This window comes from Bos javanicus, chromosome 11 (assembly GCF_032452875.1).
Source record: "Bos javanicus breed banteng chromosome 11, ARS-OSU_banteng_1.0, whole genome shotgun sequence".
Taxonomy (NCBI): domain Eukaryota; kingdom Metazoa; phylum Chordata; class Mammalia; order Artiodactyla; family Bovidae; genus Bos; species Bos javanicus.
In genome coordinates this window covers 103612378-103629589 of record NC_083878.1, presented here as the reverse complement: position 1 = coordinate 103629589, position 17212 = coordinate 103612378, and the positions used below count along the sequence as shown (strand labels likewise).

Sequence of the window (17212 nt, the reverse complement as noted above, 5' to 3'; positions counted from 1 at the left end):
GCTCCCAGCACGCCTCCCTCTGTCCCATCGCAATGACCACAGAAGGCCCCAACCACTGGGCCCCCACTCAGCGGATAGCAGCAGAGGGGCGAGTGGGGGCAGGGACTGGCACCTCCCACCCAGGCCAGGGCTCTTGTGCGGCAGCAGAGGGACAGAGATGTGGCGACAGGCTGTGGCAAGGCGAGTGGATGTGACGGATGACGCCGAAGCTGAAACATTTATTTGACGGCCTGAAATCACTCCTGCACCCAGCAGGGCTGCCCCTGGGCTTTCAAAACAAATGGCCTGGAGTCGACTCTTTGCTACAAAGCTGTGCACCCCGCTGACGGCCAGGAAGGAAGCCCCCCTCTAAACCACAGCAGCGTCCGGAGGGCGAAGCAGCCAGTGCAGTGCCCAGGTCCCGCAGGGCTCCACACAGCCTCAGTCCTCCTGCCGCCCAGCATGTCCCCCAGTCAAGTCTCAGAAGGCCCAGCCGCCCCGCCTGCACACCTCGGAGATCAGGAGAGGGAGAAGCTTCCCCCCATCAGTCAAGCGGGATGAAGGGTCACTCTGGGACCCCAGATGCTGGTGTGGATGGCCACAGCCTCCAGAAGTGGGCAGGCTGGAGGGGCCCGCTGGCCTCCAAGGAGAGGTCAGGCCTCACCCACTCCAACACCACTCGTTTCAGGGACCCTGTGGTGGCCCCACTTGCCCAGATTCCTGGGCGAGCAGGAAGGTGAGCCTGGCCTGACCCGCACCGGTGGCTCCCCCTCCCTGCGAGTCCCTGGTTTCCGGCCACAGGGCTGGAGAGCAACCTTTATTCTGCTGGTTGCCTGTCTTCTGAAGGAAGCGTGCTCTGCTGAGCTGTCCACTGATGTTCAGGGAAGTCCCAGGCCATGAACGTCTGCCCTGCCGTCACCCCCGAGACGCACGGGGGGCGCGCCGCTGTGGCGCCTCTACCGGAAGAGCCGGTACACCCGGGGCAGGCGCCCGTCCCTGCTGGCCAGCGCTGCCTGCACATGCTCGTACGCAGGCAGCTCACTCAGGTCTCCCAGCGCAGCCACAGCGGGCTTCCCACGGAGCATCTTGGAGGCGACCCTCTTGATGTCCTCCGGCTTCACGTCGCCTGGCACAGGAGCAGAGGTGTCAGGGCCACCCCGCACACTGCCGCAGCCCAACCCTCCCCACACTGTGGCAGTAGCCCTGAACAGACTGGTGGGTCCCCCCGCCAGCGCCCCCCACCTGCCGGGAGCGGTGCTAGGGACTGCAGAGCGTCCGAGTGCAGCCAAGAGTGGGCTGCAGTGGGTCAGGGCGAGGTCTTAGTGGGCGGGCAAGGGTCAGTTTCAGACACACAAGGATGTGCTCATTCCCAGAAAGTAATAACCAAGGGAAAAAACAGGCCTCGTTCGATTCACCTACAGAACTCCACAGGAGAGTAAAAACTACCTCCTCAGGGCTGCATGGACAGTGGATGGGGTTGGAACCAGGGGGCTGAGGGGCCGTACACGCAGCCCAGCGTCAGAGGAGGGACTGACACCCCAGGAACTAATTTCCTACAGAAGATGAGGCCTTGGGGAGGTCGGAACTGTGGTTCTCAAGCACGAAGCAGCTTCTCCGAGGGAAGACAAGAGTTCACACACGGGTGGGGTGAGCGCAGTTCCCAGCGGGCCTCCACACCCAGGAGACACTTCACCTAGCGAGGTGCCTCCACAAAGCGGCAGGCGAACTCTTCTGGGGTTGCAGACCCAAGCAATCTACAGAGGCCGAGAGCCACAGGCAGATGAAGCTTAGGGCACGCCTGGACGTTCAAGCAGGGAGACCACCAATGCCTGGCACAGAGCCACTGTGGGGGCTGGTGCCCCTCCACGTGCAGTGGGCTCTGGCCACGCACTCCACCCAGGTCCCCGCTGAATCTGTGTTAAACCTGGAGGGGCTGTGAGGCCCGTGTGTGAGGGGGCAAAAAGCTGGGGCGGCACGAGTAAGTCGCTGAGCTGGCACTGGCAGGGCTGGGAAGCACGCCGGGCGAAGGGCAAGGCAGGGCCCGAGCCCGCAGGGCCTCCACCCAGGAACCCTACTCACGGATGAGTGCACACAGCTCGTGGGGCAGCTTTCTGGAACGTGTGGCCAGCACCTGCCTCCCCACGTCCTCAAAGATGACGGGCCGGGCCTCCAGGTTCATCATGAGCATGGACGTGAGCTGCGTCTTGGCCCGCTCCAGCTCCACCTGCAGGGGCATGTGGCTCAGTCCTCACGCCCCAGCACCCGGCCACTGGCATGTGGCCCAGGCGGCAGAGGCTGAAAGACATGTCCTGAGAAAGGGTCTTCGCTTACCCTGGGCTGAATAAGGGAGGAAGCCCCCCGGGCCCAGGCTTTTGCCGAAGTCACCAGCCAAGTCCCGCCATGCTTTATCCTCGGGCTTTCTGGGTTGGGGGGAATGCACTAACAGGGCCTTGGCCACATCCCAAACAGGCCTAAGTCCTGCCTCCCTGGAGCGCTTGTGTATAAACAGTCTGCTGTGTGACACAAGCAGGAAAAACCACAAACCCCCGAACTGCAGGACCCCAAAGGGGACCGCACACGGCAATCAAAGGAAAACAAATTGGCTGCCGGCTCTGTCAGCTCCAGGGCCTCCCCCCAGCCCAGGAGCAAGGCCCGGGCAGCGGTGCTCACCCCACCAGCTCTGCACCTGGGGCCCCTGCGACCAAGCAGGAAGCTTAGACTGAGAGCCCAGTGGCCACGTCCCTGAGGCCCAACCCGGAGCTCGAGGGGAGAGGCGGTGCTGAGGAGAGGCACAGGCCACCTGCTAGGGGCGCGCAGGCCTGGAGAAGCATCAGCACTGACTCCGCACCACTGAAGTACGCTAAGTCCTGACCTAACACAGGCCTCATTCACTTTTGCAACTTCAGGCAAATACTTTTTGTCTCAAATTGGCGTTGCCTGAGAGAAAAACACTGCACTGTTTTTCTGGTAGGATGCTAACGATGTCAAGTGCAAACTTCCACACGTGTTTTTATTCTTAATACCATGCTTCTTATCAGGAAAGAAATATGTGGTAACTGCATATCCTGCAGACAAGACACGCAGAAAGCAGCTCTAACCCAGAGGAGACGGCTCATGCGCCGGGCTCTCTGCTGCTGGGTGCCTGTGGAAGTGTATGAGCACAGTCCACATGGACCGTGTACACAGAACGTGCTCGTTTGTGCCAGCTCTGGTCCAGGAAAAAACAAGACTTCTAAACGTGTATGGCATAAAAAACAAACAAGGAAACAGGACTTAAAAACAAACAAGAGCCAGAAAAGGTGAGACAAACGCCCCGGGTGGCCAGCTCATTCTGTGGGGTGCTTCTCCAGTTCCTCCGCAGGCGGCTGAGGTGCCGTGGGGCGGGCCCAGGAGGCTGGGCTGGGGGCTCCTCAGCAGGGACATCAGCAAGGACGGGCCCCCGCCTGCGGGCTGTGCTGCCCCGGCTGAGACGCTGCTGGGGTGGGCACGGAACACAGGCCACTGCTGGCCGCCCCATGCCGTAGTCTCCACCAGCCAGCACCACAGATGTACTCACCACGTCCACAGTCCCAGCCATTAAAACAAACTCCCTCGTGACGATTTCCACCATTTCTCGCACCTGCAAGAGAGCGGGAAGCACGAGTGTGCCAGCTGAGCCCCGTGGCCCCGGCCCCGGGGGAAAGCAGCCCAGCCTCACCTGTCTGGGGTCGGCGCTGGCGTGAATGCACAGCAGGCCCGTGTCCTCGTAGCTGTGGTGGTAGGAGGTCGCATTGTACATCCAGTGGTGCCTGCGAGGGCACAGGAAAGGTGTCACAGCCCAAAGCGGGCTCAGCTGGGCCAGGGCCCCAACACACCTGGACACGGCACGCCCGACCCACCTGTTGAGCACGTTGAGGTAGAGCCTGGTGAACATGCCCTTGCCGGGCCCACCGGCCGAGAAGGAGCCGCCCCCGCCCATCATCATGTTCAGCACTGCAAAAGGGATGAAGTCCCCCTCCTGTGGGGACACCGGGGTGGAGGGAGGGGCGGGGGGGGTCAGTGGGGAGAGGTGAAGGCCCCTCCTGTGAGGACACGGCGGGTGGGAGGAATGAAGTCCCCCTCCTGCGGGGACAAGGCGGGTGGGGCTCATGGTGGGGGGGTGACATCCCCCTCCGGTGGGAGGCTGGGGCAGCACTCAGCAGGGCAGTGGGACGCACCAGGAAGGAGCAGCTCTCCAGGCCGATCATGATGTGTGTGAGCTCAGGGAATGGGGTGGGGCCCAGGCTGACGTTGGACATGTCTCTCTCCAGCTGCAACCAAGCAGAACGGGTGTGCGTGCTCAGATACGGGCCACTGGGCCTCGGTGCTCCTCAGGCCAAGGGGTCTGTGACCAGGCCTACAGAAGTCGTGCAGTAACATCAGGAGGCCCTGGAGAGGCGAGAGCCACTCGAGCCTCTGGCTCTGGCCCAACTCAGCTCTAAGGAGGATTTGGGTTAAGGTGAAGCTGCAACAACATCATCAACTCAAACACCCACAGGATAAACGTAAGATACCACCTAAAAAGAAGTCCAAGAAAGCACGCGCAGCCCGAGGTCACGGTGTTACCTTGACGATGCCCCCAGTGTACTGAGCCACCGATCTGTCCACGTGCACGGCCGCCCCCGTGCCCCAGGCGGGACAGGTCCCCAGGAGGTACTTCCGGGCGCACTCGACCAGCTGTGCGTGCTCCACCCCTACCCCGGCCAGCACCATGCGGTCAGGGGTGTAGTAGTTCCTCAGGTAAGCGTGCAGCACGTCCCGGTCCATCTTTCCGACGTTCTCCGTGGGGCAGAAACGGTGGAGCCCCACCGTGTTTTCCCTGTACGCCGCCTGGGCACGGAAGTGAGGGGAACACACGTGACACAGAGAAGGCGGCCAGGCCCCTGAGAGCTGGCCCGCGACGACCCCCAGCAGACAGGAAGCCGCCAGGGGCTCGGTTCAGCCCCCCGAGAGCTGGCTCGCGACGACCCCCAGCAGACGGGAAGCCGCCAGGGGTTCGGTTCAGCCCCCCGAGAGCTGGCTCGCGACGACCCCCAGCAGACGGGAAGCCGCCAGCGGCTTGGTTCAGCCCCCCGAGAGCTGGCCCGCGACGACCCCCAGCAGACGGGAAGCCGCCAGCGGCTTGGTTCAGCTACTGCTTGGCGGAGCAGCTCTGTGCGTTTACAAAAATAGTAAAGCCCGCCGCTCCGGAATGAGAGCTCGTACGAAACATAAAGGGCACGTCCCAGAGCTCTCACTGCTCTGAGGGCTGGTGAGTTTACAGCGGGCACTGCTGACACCTGAGAAATCCCAGGCGTCTCCAGAGGTGGCCCCGGGGCGCCGCGCCCGCCTCACCTCGTGAACCATCTCGGTGAGGAGCGGCTCCGGGTCGGGCCGCATGTTGAGGTCCTCCAGCTCAAACTGCACAGCCATGCGCGCCATCTCAATTTCCTCGTCTGCAAAGAACCAAACCGAGGCTCAGGAGGAGCCACCTGGAGCCCAGGTCCCTGAACAGGCCATGTCGCTGACCCGTGGGCGCTGGCAGTCTCCTCTGCCTTCCCCGGGACAGTCCTGGGGGACGTACGTGCGAGTCGGGGGGACGGGGCACACCCTGCAGGCAGACTGGAGGACTGGGCATGTTCCGGCTCCGGCACGAGGCAGCCACACGGACCTGCTCTGAGGCGCAGCCTCCTGCAAGAGGCACGCCGGTCCCCAGCCGTCCACCCAGACACACGCACAAACCAACATCGGGGGCATTTCCTCAGGTCACCGGGACAAGCGCCAGAGAACCATGAACGTGGTCCTGTAGCCTGGGACCCCGCTCCTCCACCGCCCCAAGGCCAGGCTGCTGGGAAACACCGCAGCCAGCCCAGTCTGGCACTGCTCCTGGCGGGGAGTGCAAATCCTGCCGTTTGTAAGGCTGGGGAAGGCGGGGGGGAGACAGGGACATGGAGACTCCTGGTAGCACACCCGTCAGTATATAAACACCACCCGAGAGGCCTTTCTGAAATGAAAAGACCTTTCCACTGCAGATGCCGCAGAGCAGAGCGAGGCGTGTCACGCACCCAGCACCAAGCACGTTTTCTGTGAGTGTGCTTTCCAGTGTCCCTGTACTAGCCGTCCCTGGCCGGGCAGCCCAAGGCTCCAAGGACACCATGCCCCTCCCCAGGGCAGGACGCCGACACAGCTCCAGGCACCCCACCCCCAGGGACCCCTCAAGCAGCCGGAGCGCACACCTGTCAGCCTGGGGTGCAGGACCACGTCTGCCAGCAAGCCTACCACTGTGTCCAGGCCCTTAGAATCAGCAGACACAGCATACATGGTGGTGTCTCTGAAAAAACCAACAAAACCAATCCTGGGGGCACTGAGGGCACGACAGGCATACGCGGGGTGGGGTGGGGGGTAACGCCACTCTGCATCCAGGCTCAACCCAAACCTGGTGCTGCTCCCCTTTCCTGTCGCACAGTATGAACCCTCGGCAGGCAGGATCCACACCCGCACAGGCTAAGCGCCGGAGTGGAAGACACTGTCCAGCAAACGCGCGGGGCTCTGAGCGGTCCTCGCCAGCACAGGCCCCTCCACAGCTGTCCCTGCCCCCGTGCTGTGTGTCTGGTGCGTGGCCGGTCCGGGGGTGCACACCTGGCCTCAGACAGCAGCACTGCGACGGGACGGGTGCACCAGGTCACCTCGGAAGGGGAAGCACAGGCGTCCCCTTGCAAAGCCTCGTGGCTCTGAAAACTAGAGCCACGAGTGCGGGCGGAAGGGCGATCTGGCAGGAGGCCAGAGAGCACAGCAGCCACAGGAGAGGCGCGAGCCCTGGAGCAGAGACGGCCCCCAGGGCCTCTGCAGAGAAGGGGCCATCTTGAGCAGGGCAGGGAGAGAGAACCAGATGGGGAGCTGAGAGTGGGTGGGCTGCGTAGGAGCAGGACTCAGGCCCGCCTGACCAGAAAGGGACCTGGGGACACGGAGGAAGAGGCTCTAAACGACATCGAAGGCAGAGACTCTGACTTCACTCAGAGGCAGCTGGGAACCACCAGCTTCTCAACAGACTTCTTTTTGAACCCATGAACACAGAGACCATGCTAACTCTAATCCTTGTCATTTCACTATGTAGCATTCAGATGGTAGTAAACAACCACTTAATCAAGTAGGACCCGGGACTTCCCTGGCAGCTCCTGCGTTAGGATCCTGCACCTCCACTGCAGGGGGCACAAGTTCGATCCCTGGTCAGGGAACTAATAATAAGATTCCACACGACACATGACGCACCCCATCCCCAAAGTGTGATCTTTGCTCATCTCATATTGCCCTGAACAAAGCTTCCTGAACACGCCCTACCCTAGATAAACGCTACCTGTCTTTGTCCACCACACCCCTGGCTGTCTGTGAACCCCCCTCCCAAACAGACCCCTGCCTCTTCAGGCTGAGTCTCTGCAACTGCTACTCTTCAGGTCTGAGCCTCTGTCTCCCATCGTTCCACCTGGCAAACTCCCTCAAGAACCAGGCCAACGTCAAGTCACTTTCCTGACTCCAGAACGAGTTAGAGGCCCATCCTCCACACTCCCAGCACACCTTGGGTCCCTGGCTCTTACGCCCATCACCTGTGGGGCCGCCCTCTGCCTGATCTGTGAGCACCGTAGAGACCCCCTGTGCCCAGCCGGCGGCCTATCTCCAATGACCAGGGAAACGGCCTTCTGGAGGCCCCGTGGCCCTGCAAGTCTGCCCACTCTTCCAATTCGCCACCAGCTCTCTGCCTGGACCAGGGCTCGCTTCTCACCACTCAGCCCCACAGCCTCTTCCGGGGGGGGGTTCAGGGGACTGTGAGCAAGGATGAGAGCAGCAGCTCCACGCGATGCAAGAGGGATGTGTGTGTGAAGCCGGCATACCTCGAGGTCTGGCAATCACAGATACCCCCGTGCTTCTCCAAGGTAAGCAGAATTTCATCTTTGCTGTCAAATCTCTCAGTAGACTACGAAAAATAAGAGAATCTAAATAAGCAGTCCAAAACAACCTCCAAAATACAATCTTTAAGAAAATATTTTACTTTTGCTTTAAAAACACATTAAATCAACTTTTTTTTTTAACTCAAATGCCTTTAATTAACATCAACTCAGCAACTTAATCACTTATGGAAATTGCCATTCTAAAAGAGGAAACTGGATAGGTTCTTTCCAAGCATAGACTCAAAATGACCAACTGGACACTGACCGAAAATGCCAATTTTTCCAAAAAGTGAGCAATTCCACTAAGATATTTCGCTTCGTATCTTGATCCAGAGTTAATAAGAACTGGTAATAAAAAGAAAATTGACAGATTAAACCAAATGTTCAACAGGAAACACTTAAGACAAACCTTTTAAAAGAGTGAATACAACTAAACAGCCAAATTTAAACATGTGAGAGTGATGAGCATGTCCACTGTCTCAATTCTGAGCACTTCACGGGTACACACACGTCAGTATTTACAGGATTCTTCACTTTATGCTCGCCGTAGAAAATTTTTAGAGTAACAGAAAAGTAGAAAGAGGGAAAACAAACCCACCACCGAGACAGCTACCGTTCATTCTGCAGCTGCTAAACCTTCAGATTCTATAATGTGCTTTTTCACTCAGGACACAGTTTATTAACTATGCCCTAATTACAACTCACAGTCGACTGAGGTGTGTGCATTTTGCAACAAACAGGACCACCCCCAACACCACCAACAGTACTCACTCCCGACTGTACAGAACTGTCCAAACTTATTCTGGGATGCCACACGGAGTCCATTGTCCAGTGTGGTAACTTTGGTTTCAAACTTTTCTTGTCCGTCAACTGTAGCAAAAACAGGCTTGGGTACTCCCGGCAAGGGGGAAGAGAGGGGGATGTTGGGGTAGGCACCACCACTGCTGAACCGTCTGTATGCGGGGTCTCCAAACCTGCAACAGAGAAGGCGGTGCAGGCATGAGGAAAATGAGACGCTGCGGCCTTCCCTGGCAGCCCAGTGGTCAGGACTCGGCACTTTCACAGCCGGGGCCCAGACTCAATCTCTGGTTGGGGAACTGACATCCTGCAAGACACCTGGAACGACCGGAAAAAACAGAGAGAGAGAGAGAGAGAACAGCGTAAACTGTGGTGGCCACCAAGGTGCAGCCTGTATCTCCTCATGCAGAGATTTCTACACCATCCCAGAGACAGGGCAGAGGCGTGACCAAGGGCGTCACTGACGGAACAAATTCTGCCTGAGCCCAGGCCCTTGAGGCAAGCTGGTGCTGTGTCTATGAAACAGTAGGAACAGCCCTTTACGGGTGGGGGCTGTGTGGGTCAAGTCAGTTTCTGCTCACAGAGCACCTGACCAAGCTCTGCCCTTCAAAAGCCCCCCTGGAGTCTAAATGGAAGCCACACCTCTTCACCAGGTCCCAAAGGCTTTGTATGCTCTGACCCCCGACTCACTCTCCAAACTCATCTCCTAACCCGTCGAGCCCCGCCGCACCAGGTGCGCCCACTGGCCCGCTGTTCACACTCTCAACACACTGGCTCATCACGCCCGCAGCTGGGCCTGCCCTGCCTTCTTCACCAGCACTGCTCACAGGGCTAACCCTTCTCTCATTTCCCACCTCTCTTGGCTTAACACCTCCTTGGAGGCTGCTCTTCATTCTTCCTGAAGTTGTCTCCTGTTTCCTACCGCGGAACTGCGGCTTCAAAGCTGATACTCTAGGTGCGCGATTGTCTGAACCCACTGCCTGGTTTCTGTCATCATAGCACCCGGCTCCCACGCAAATGCTGTACACAGCGAGAAGGCAAAACCCCACCTGTCGCCTGAACGAAAGTGCTAGTGTGGGAAAAGGCCAGAGGTCCAGAGGAGAAGGCGCACAGCGCCGCGGCCAAGGGGACGGCTCTGGCCGCCACGGAACCCCGGCTCCGCGGGCCCCAAGGAGCCGAGGCCCCGCGGACTCGGCCTCACAAGGGGACACGCGGCCGGAAGGGGCCCGAGGCGGAGATGACACGTGACCTCGGACAAGCCCCCGACCGCCCGGGAGAAGCGGGAGGGGGAGGAGAGACGGATGAAGCTCGGGGCCGGAGCCCGGGGCGCCAGACGAGGAAGCCCCACCGTCGCCTCGGGGACGGGGCCGGGGGCCCGCACCCCCAGCCCGCTCACCGGCCGCCGCGCCACGGCATGGGGAAGCCGGAGGCGGGGCACCCAGGGGGGCTCGGGCTGCCCCGGCCCCCGGCCGACCCCCGGCCCGCCCTCGGCTCACCTCGGTCGCGAGCGGCCCCACGAGCCCGAGCCCCGCAGCAGCCGCGTCGCCGCCAGCACCATGGCCGCCATCTTGTGTCCCCGCCCACCGCTTCTGTCGTCACTTCTGGTTCCGCCCCCGGCGCCCCGCCCCCCCGGCGCCCGCTCGCGGCGCTCGGCCTCGCGATTCCGGTGCGCGGAGCGGAAGCAGCGGCCAGAGGCTCGGAGCGGCGGCCGAGCGGCGGGCGACGGAGGCGGGCGACTCGGGCCGCGGCCGGGACGGAGCCGGGGCCATGGAGCCGCCGCTGCCGGGCTGAAGAGGGCTGGCGCCGCGCAGCCCGCGGCGATGGCGGGCTACGCGCGCCGCCCGGGCGTCACCCCGCTGTCCCGGGCCCGGAGCCTCGTCATTCCGGACGGTGAGCGGGCGGGGGACGGGCGGGCGGCCGCGGCCCGGCGGCCGCGCTGAGGTCCAGGTGAGGCGGGCGCGCGGGTGAAGTCGCTCTTGTTGTTATTACAGCTCCCGCGTTCTATGAGCGCCGGTCTTGTCTCCCCCAGCTAGACTGTGAGCGCCCCCCAGCCAGGGACCTGGAGTCCCACTTCTTCGGCATTCGGCCGACGTTTATGTGCTATGTGCCCAGTCCGGTGCTAGCTTCCGTGGGAGACACAGGTGAGAGAAGAGCTTCAGGGACCCCGCCCTCCCCGGGGCCGGCGCTGCTTGTGGTACCGCGCGGTAGCGCAGCTCACCCCTCGCGATGACCACTAGCCCCACCGTGTGCCGGGCACTGGGAGTCCCGCCGCCTGGAGCTCACAGTCTGATAGTGGAGAACCCCCCGCCCCCGCCCCCGCCCCCGCCCCGCCAGACAGTTCCGGTAGACCGCAGTAAATGTTGGCTTAGAGGTAGGCCCAGGGTGAGCACAGAAAACCCTGTCTTTCTTCGAGGTGGGAAGGATAAGGGAGCCTTCAGCAGACCAGGCTTCCCATTCCTTGGTCCCCTGCAGCTAGGCGGAGGCCAGCTTTAGTTCCTCCTAATTCTCCCCAGGCGGCTAACACTGCTTGGCCTTCAGGGTATTCGGGGGCGTTTAGGTGGTTCTGTCGGGGTCTGAGAGCCATTGACCACCCTTGTGGGCGTTCAGGAGGTACCACAAGATCTGCCCCACTGGGCGTCAAACCTATTGGGAGGTATTTCAGAATCACAGATGCCAAGGCCCATGGCAGCAGCCCATGTCCAGAGGCAGGAGCCCATGGGCGTGAGCTTTAAACGTCCTCCAGGCTGTGAGAAACCGCTGCACTAGAGACCCCGTGTCAGAGAAAGCTGGGGTCACAGAGCACTCGTGTGGTCACAGTGGGGTGATGGTGTCTCTCTGCAGATTTTGGCTATGGAAAGGGGAAGTGTGCTAAGCAAGGTCCACCGGGAGCTCAGAACACACACTTTGGAGGTAGAGTAGTTCGGTAATCCTTTGTTTTTCTCTCCATCCATGTCTCCACGTGCCAGGCACATGCCCAGGGGTGGGGCTGTAGATCTCACAGCGTATAACTAGTATACCTGGAGCCCGGAAGAGCCAGTGGGAGTAGAGCCCCACAGATCTGATCTTCACCGTCAGGTGGAGGGAAGGAGGGCGCAGGGCAGGAGGGAAGTCACGCCTGAGGGGTCTGAAGAGACGGGGGTGGAGCTGAAGTCACAGGAGCCAACTTCACACAGGACTGGCAACTGGGCTGGGCGTCATCGGTGGGCTGAAAGGGCTGTGGTGTGGCTGCCTGGGTCCCCAGGGAGTGGAGAGAGAAGGGAAAGCTGAGGTGAGGCGGGAAGAGGCTGTTCCTGAAGCCTCTGGCTGGGAGGCGGGCCACAGGCGCCTCCGCGCTCCCCACGTGGAGCCCAACGGCAACAAGGCGCAGGGGGCGTGGGGCGGGGCGGGAACCAGGCTCTCGGATGCCCCAGTCGCCCGTCCTGTCAGGCAGCTGGTCGTCTCTCGGTGACGGAAAGGACATGAGCATTCCCAGTGTAGGTGGGGTCGCGTTCAGGCGAGGGCAGGGAATAGGAGCTCCCTCTGAGGGCCTTCAAGAGGCTTTCTCCTGTGTGACACTTGGTGTCTTTCAGATGATAAACTTGGAGATCTGGAAGCGGCAAACCCGTTCTCCTTTAAAGAGTTTTTGAAGACCAAGAACCTGAGCCTGTCGAAAGAGGACACCGACAGCAGAGTTTACTCACAGGTATGCCTGAGGCCGCGTTCGCAGCGACCCTGGAAGCCCTCCGGACGTCTCTCCTGAGGCGCGCGGGACAAGGGACGAAGCGGGGCAGTGAGGAGTTCAGGCCCACCAGGCTCCTCTCTCTCTGTGCCAGCAGCAGACGTCTGGGAGGGACGGCCTGCAACGGCCCCAGTCTAAGCATCACTTCCCCGCCTTCTCTAGGAAGCCACGAGGCACTCGCTGGGACTCGACCGCACCTCCCCAGCTTCCCAGACTGTGGGCTATGGCCTGGAATATCAGCAGCCATTTTTTGAAGACCCAACGGGGGCTGGCGACCTCCTGGACGAGGATGAGGACGAGGAGGACGGGTGGAATGGGGCCTACCTGCCGTCCGCCATGGAGCAGACGCACTCCTCCAGGGTGGCCGCCAGCACGTCGCCCTGCAGCACGTACGTCTCCTTTTTCTCCAACCCGTCGGAGCTGGTGGGGCCCGAGTCTCTGCCCCCATGGACGCTGAGCGACTCCGACTCTCGCATCTCCCCGACGGGGAGCCCCAGCGCTGACTTCACAGCCCACGGAGAGAGTCTGGGGGACAGGCACCTTCGGACACTGCAGATAAGTTACGAAGCAGTAAGTGAGGTGGGGGTTGCGTCGGCGCCCCTCCCTGGTCACTGCTCGTGCCTGAGCAGCATTCTTGGAGGATGCCGGAGCCCCCAGCGTCCTCCATGGCCTGGGGTTTGGGCTCCAAGCACGAAAGGCTGTGGTGTCGCAGCTGCGGCAGCATCCCCGTGCTGACCGTGTCGGCGCCCGGAAAGACCCAAGGAGGACTGGCAGAGGACTGCCGGGGGGCCAGTCTCCAGCGTGAACGGGGGCAGGGGGAGACCCTCAGAGCGCTGCCCCTCAGAAAATGGTCCACTCCAGGCAGCGGTTGAGGACAGCTTGCCTGGTGAAAAGATTACAGTCGCTTAGAGTTATTCTGAGTAAAAGTGGAGTCTGTGACAGGTTCTAAAAAGCAGACACTTCGGTTCTCTCTTTCTCTATGTGGATTATAGAGTGATACTCTGGAATGTTTTTGTTTATTAAGAAGTTCCAGAGCCAAATTGTGAAAATGAAGACTCCTTTTGAGTGAGACACTGAGTTTCTAATAAGGATTTTCTTTTTCTGCAGCTGAAAGATGAGAATTCTAAGCTAAGAAGAAAGCTGACTGAGATTCAGAGCTTCTCTGAAACTCAAACAGAAATGTATGTAAGCTTTTGGATAGGCTCGCAATTCAACCATGTCCCGACCCTCAGAAACCACTGTGAAAGCGATAATGAAGTATGGGAGTTGGACTGAGCCCGGGTTTTATTGCACTAAATCCTCGGTGTCAGATACGTTTTTCATGTTCTGTGTTAAAGTTTAGTTGAAAACAGAGCAAAACCAGCCACTCTTGATGGTGGCGCAGGGGGCTGTCAGATAGCCTCCCCCACCGCCCTGGGCACCCCGACCGTGAGCTGACCTGTGTCTAGCTCCAAGGCTGTGCTCCTCCAGCTGCGTTTTTTAACCCTGGGCTCCTGTGGTTTTTATCTGATCAATCCAGTTAAAACTTCTGATAGTCTATTACGCTCAGAATTAGTCACAGGAGTTATTGATAACCCAGGCCTTTTCCTTAACAAGGGTGAGGACGCTTGAGCGGAAGTTAGAAGCGAAAATGATCAAGGAGGAGAGTGACTATCACGACCTGGAGTCGGTGGTGCAGCAGGTGGAGCAGAATCTGGAGCTCATGACTGTGAGCAGCCAGGGCCCTTGTTTGCAATGGAGAGGTGGGCGGGCCTGCCTGGCCAGACGTCGTGAAGCGTTGGGTGCCGCTACCTGGGGGGCCCAGGCCGGGGCCATGAGCAGGGGTCCCTCCTATGGGCTGCCCAGCCGTTGGGCGGGCCCGCCAGGTGACGGGGAGGGACGGGAACAAGGGGATGTGCTGTGTCCAAGCTGCCGTGTCAGTGATGGCTTCTTTTTTTTTTGGTCGGGGAATCAGAAACGTGCAGTGAAGGCAGAAAATCACGTCCTGAAACTGAGACAGGAGGTCAGCTTGCTCCAGGTAACTAGCAAGAGGGCCTCACCAGTTCGCGTGTGAGTGAAAGAACCTTTCCTCCTCCACCCTCCCCTCCAGTTCCCTCCCAACAAGACAAAGCACCCGAATCAGGACGTATGAGCTGCCTTCTCAGGGCCTCCTGGTTGAGCCCCACACGGGGCTGGGGGTGGGTCCGAGCACCCCAGATGGCGGGCGAGGTACCAGCACGGCAAGAGGTCATGTCCTTCAGGAGCCCCCCAGTCAGGGCAGGGCGCCTTGTCGTGGGGGCACACGGTGCCCTCTGGTCGCACTGCCTCGGGCGCGGGGCTTGGTTTCGGTCGGACGGCCTCTTGGCCGCTTCCTGCTCAGCCGGAAAAGTCGTAACGTCTCCTCTCCCACAGGCCCAGGTCTCTGACTTCAAGCGTGAGAACGAAGCCCTGCGGTCAGGCCAGGGCGCCAGCCTGACGGTGGTGAAGCAGAACACGGACGTGGCCCTGCAGAACCTCCGTGTGGTCATGAACAATGCTCACGCCTCCATCAAGTGAGTGCGGGGCCCTGGCCGCTGTCGAAGCTGCAGGCTGGGAGGCGGGGCTCGTGACCCTGTTCACCCCAGGGTCATGGGAGGCAGCCTGGGCCAGCAGCCCCTCCCGGTCCACATGGGGATAACTGATAACCATTCTCACCTGGGAGGCTTGAGGGTTAGCATCAGGCAGGTCTTAATCGCCTGCAAGACGTCTACCAAGATTTTGGGTGAAACAGGATGACAGTACTGTCTCTCTCATAAAAACACATGAACTTGAACAGGGCTCCCGGGAGGCGTCCTGGGCCGGCGTCCTCTGTCTCCCTTGAGCGCAGCGGCAGTGGTGTCCAGCCACAGCCACAGACAGTGAGGCCCGTCACTTTTAAGCTGAACACGTAGTGTGTCTGGAGAGTAAATCTAACGTTGAACAAACTGCGGCTTTTGCTCGAGACCTTCTTTGCTTTAACGCTCTGGGGTTTTTGTTGTGTGTGTTTGTTTGGGGGTTTATGGGGAGTATTTTTTGTGGGGCGGGGGTGGGGTCAGGATGCACCACGCAGCTTTTGGGTTCTTAGTTCTCCAGCCAGAGCTCAAACCTGTGCTCCCTGCAGTGAAAGCGTGAAACCCTAACCGCTGGGCTACCAGGGAAGTCCCCGTGCTTCTGTTACTGCCCCGGAGCGATTGTATTAATAGAAGCCATCCGTCACCTCTGGGCTTTCATTTCAGGCAGCTGGTTTCTGGAGCTGAAACGTTGAATCTCGTTGCTGAAATCCTTAAATCTATAGACAGAATTTCTGAGATTAAAGACCAAGGGGAGGAGTCGTGAGAGCCACGGAGGTGCTTCCAGCTCCCAGCTCTGTTTACATCCTGAAACCACTTCCCGATGGATTCCAAGCTGCCGAGGCGTCTCTGAGTGTGCAGACTTCACCCACAGTAAAGCTTTATCCCAAGACACTAACTTCGTGACGTGCGGCAGTGTTATTAGCCACACACGGGGCCGCACCTGCGCTTCTGCGTAGCCTTTCTAGCTGAGCTCCACACCGCCTCGTAGACGCTGATCATCTATTTGAAGGCAATTCTATAAAAGCCAGTGATTTTTTTTTTAAGTTAGTAAACGAAAGCAGCGGTTCTGTAGTGTTTCCATCGTCATTGCAGCGCTCTAGCTGTAAGATGAGTTCCGTTGGCCGTCTTTGCTTTTGTCAGTAGAGACACACTACGCGAGCCGAAAAGTACACCCTCGCCTTGGACAGGGACGTGTGCCTTACTGCCCTCGCTCAGCGTGCCCTGGCTTGCGGTCTGCTCCCTCAGCTTCTGGCAGGGGAGGGCTCTTGCTTGGTGGTCTGAGCACAGGCGCCCTGCACGGCGGCCACTGTTGTCCCCCAGGGACCAAGGTCAGCACAGGCGTTCCACAGCCGGACGCGGGCTAAGAGCATCTCTTCACGGGCCTTCGCCTGGGAGCGTTGTGGCTGGAGGGCTTGATAGGCGTTTCCAGCGGCAGCTTGCGCAGCGACGTGCAGGGTTCAGGGACGGGAAGCGTGCGCAGACTCCCCAGGTCAGCTTGAGGGCCCCCAGGGTGCCTTCCAGCCCCTCCTATCGGAGGAGCTATAACACACACTAGATGCCTTTTGCGCTCTTTTCCTGTGGGTGTTATTTTTTTTAAATAAACGTCCTTTTCTCCTCCTGTTCAAATCGACAGTTTTCTTATTTAATAAACTCTAAAAGTCACATGCAGTGTCCCTTTTTTCTCTGTTGAGCCTGCTCTTTATGTTTGAGAATCACACTGTCAGCCTTGTTCTAACAGGTGGTTTGTGCTGATAATGCAGCTTGTGGGGTTAGGGTTTGCCCACAACTGCCGCGGGGCCTGGCCACAGCGACCGCGGACTGTGGAGAGCCGTGGGCAGGGCGGGCTTATGTGTCTCGAGTGGGACCCACGAGTCCAGCGTTGGCGCGTTTGCCATCACTTCATCAGATTTTCAAGATGTTCACATTGCTAGGCCCTCTGATCTTAGCTCAGAAGTCTACGGTCTTCTGGCCCTAAGATACAGGGCCCCCTCTGGCCCCCTCTGACCTACATCTTACCCCCACCCACCACCTCTTGCTCCTGCCTGTTGGTGAAAAGTGGGCTCCCAGATCAGTTTTCAGAGCAGACTTGAAACCTGGAAGTCTAGCCGGAGAGTGTTAAGAGTGAGGGTCTCTTGCATGGGTACATGTGACGGCACGGGTGGCTCTATGCACAGCCCTGCAGAGGGCACTAGATCACCATCTTTGAG

At 59.7% G+C, this 17212-nt stretch overlaps 2 protein-coding genes across 10 annotated transcripts; one reads left to right on the top strand and one right to left on the bottom strand.

Annotated features, from left to right (window-relative positions):
- Positions 1-198: 198 nt before the first annotated feature.
- PMPCA (peptidase, mitochondrial processing subunit alpha) lies at positions 199-10295 on the bottom strand. Of its 3 annotated transcripts, XM_061434083.1 has the most exons (13): positions 10214-10295; positions 8691-8893; positions 8185-8264; positions 7863-7945; positions 6213-6307; positions 5332-5432; positions 4564-4827; positions 4176-4268; positions 3858-3976; positions 3677-3767; positions 3536-3598; positions 2059-2203; positions 199-1105 (listed from the first exon to the last, which is right to left on the bottom strand). In XM_061434083.1, the coding sequence occupies exons 1-13, from the start codon at positions 10282-10284 to the stop codon at positions 936-938; spliced, it is 1578 nt and encodes a 525-aa protein (XP_061290067.1). In that variant the 5' UTR covers positions 10285-10295; the 3' UTR covers positions 199-935. The 3 variants fall into 3 exon arrangements, with proteins under 3 accessions (XP_061290067.1, XP_061290070.1, XP_061290069.1); XM_061434086.1 differs by lacking the exon at positions 10214-10295 and having other exon boundaries at positions 6213-6305; positions 8691-8840; XM_061434085.1 differs by lacking the exons at positions 6213-6307; positions 10214-10295 and having other exon boundaries at positions 8691-8840.
- ENTR1 (endosome associated trafficking regulator 1) lies at positions 10274-16667 on the top strand. Of its 7 annotated transcripts, none has more exons than XM_061434077.1 (10): positions 10274-10607; positions 10709-10858; positions 11559-11627; positions 12287-12399; positions 12598-13005; positions 13543-13616; positions 14032-14143; positions 14390-14452; positions 14827-14966; positions 15669-16667. In XM_061434077.1, exons 1-10 carry the CDS (start codon positions 10274-10276, stop codon positions 15766-15768), a joined length of 1563 nt encoding a protein of 520 aa, XP_061290061.1. In that variant the 3' UTR covers positions 15769-16667. The 7 variants fall into 7 exon arrangements, with proteins under 7 accessions (XP_061290061.1, XP_061290060.1, XP_061290063.1 ...); XM_061434076.1 differs by lacking the exon at positions 15669-16667 and adding an exon at positions 15230-15439; XM_061434079.1 differs by lacking the exon at positions 11559-11627.
- The last annotated feature ends 545 nt before the right edge of the window (positions 16668-17212 follow it).

Excerpts from the sequence above, each read along its gene's own strand:
- PMPCA (XM_061434083.1), bottom strand. The coding sequence starts at position 10,284 with ATGGCGGCCATGGTGCTGGCGGCGACGCGGCTGCTGCGGGGCTCGGGC. Across the intron at positions 8,265-8,690 it reads ACAGTTCTGTACAGTCGGGA|TTCTTATTAACTCTGGATCA; the intron begins GTGAGTACTGTT and ends TTTTATTACCAG. Across the intron at positions 4,828-5,331 it reads TCACCGAGATGGTTCACGAG|GCGGCGTACAGGGAAAACAC; the intron begins GTGAGGCGGGCG and ends TTCCGTGCCCAG.
- ENTR1 (XM_061434076.1), top strand. The coding sequence starts at position 10,274 with ATGGCCGCCATCTTGTGTCCCCGCCCACCGCTTCTGTCGTCACTTCTG. Across the intron at positions 12,400-12,597 it reads ACAGCAGAGTTTACTCACAG|GAAGCCACGAGGCACTCGCT; the intron begins GTATGCCTGAGG and ends CGCCTTCTCTAG. Across the intron at positions 14,453-14,826 it reads AGGAGGTCAGCTTGCTCCAG|GCCCAGGTCTCTGACTTCAA; the intron begins GTAACTAGCAAG and ends CCTCTCCCACAG.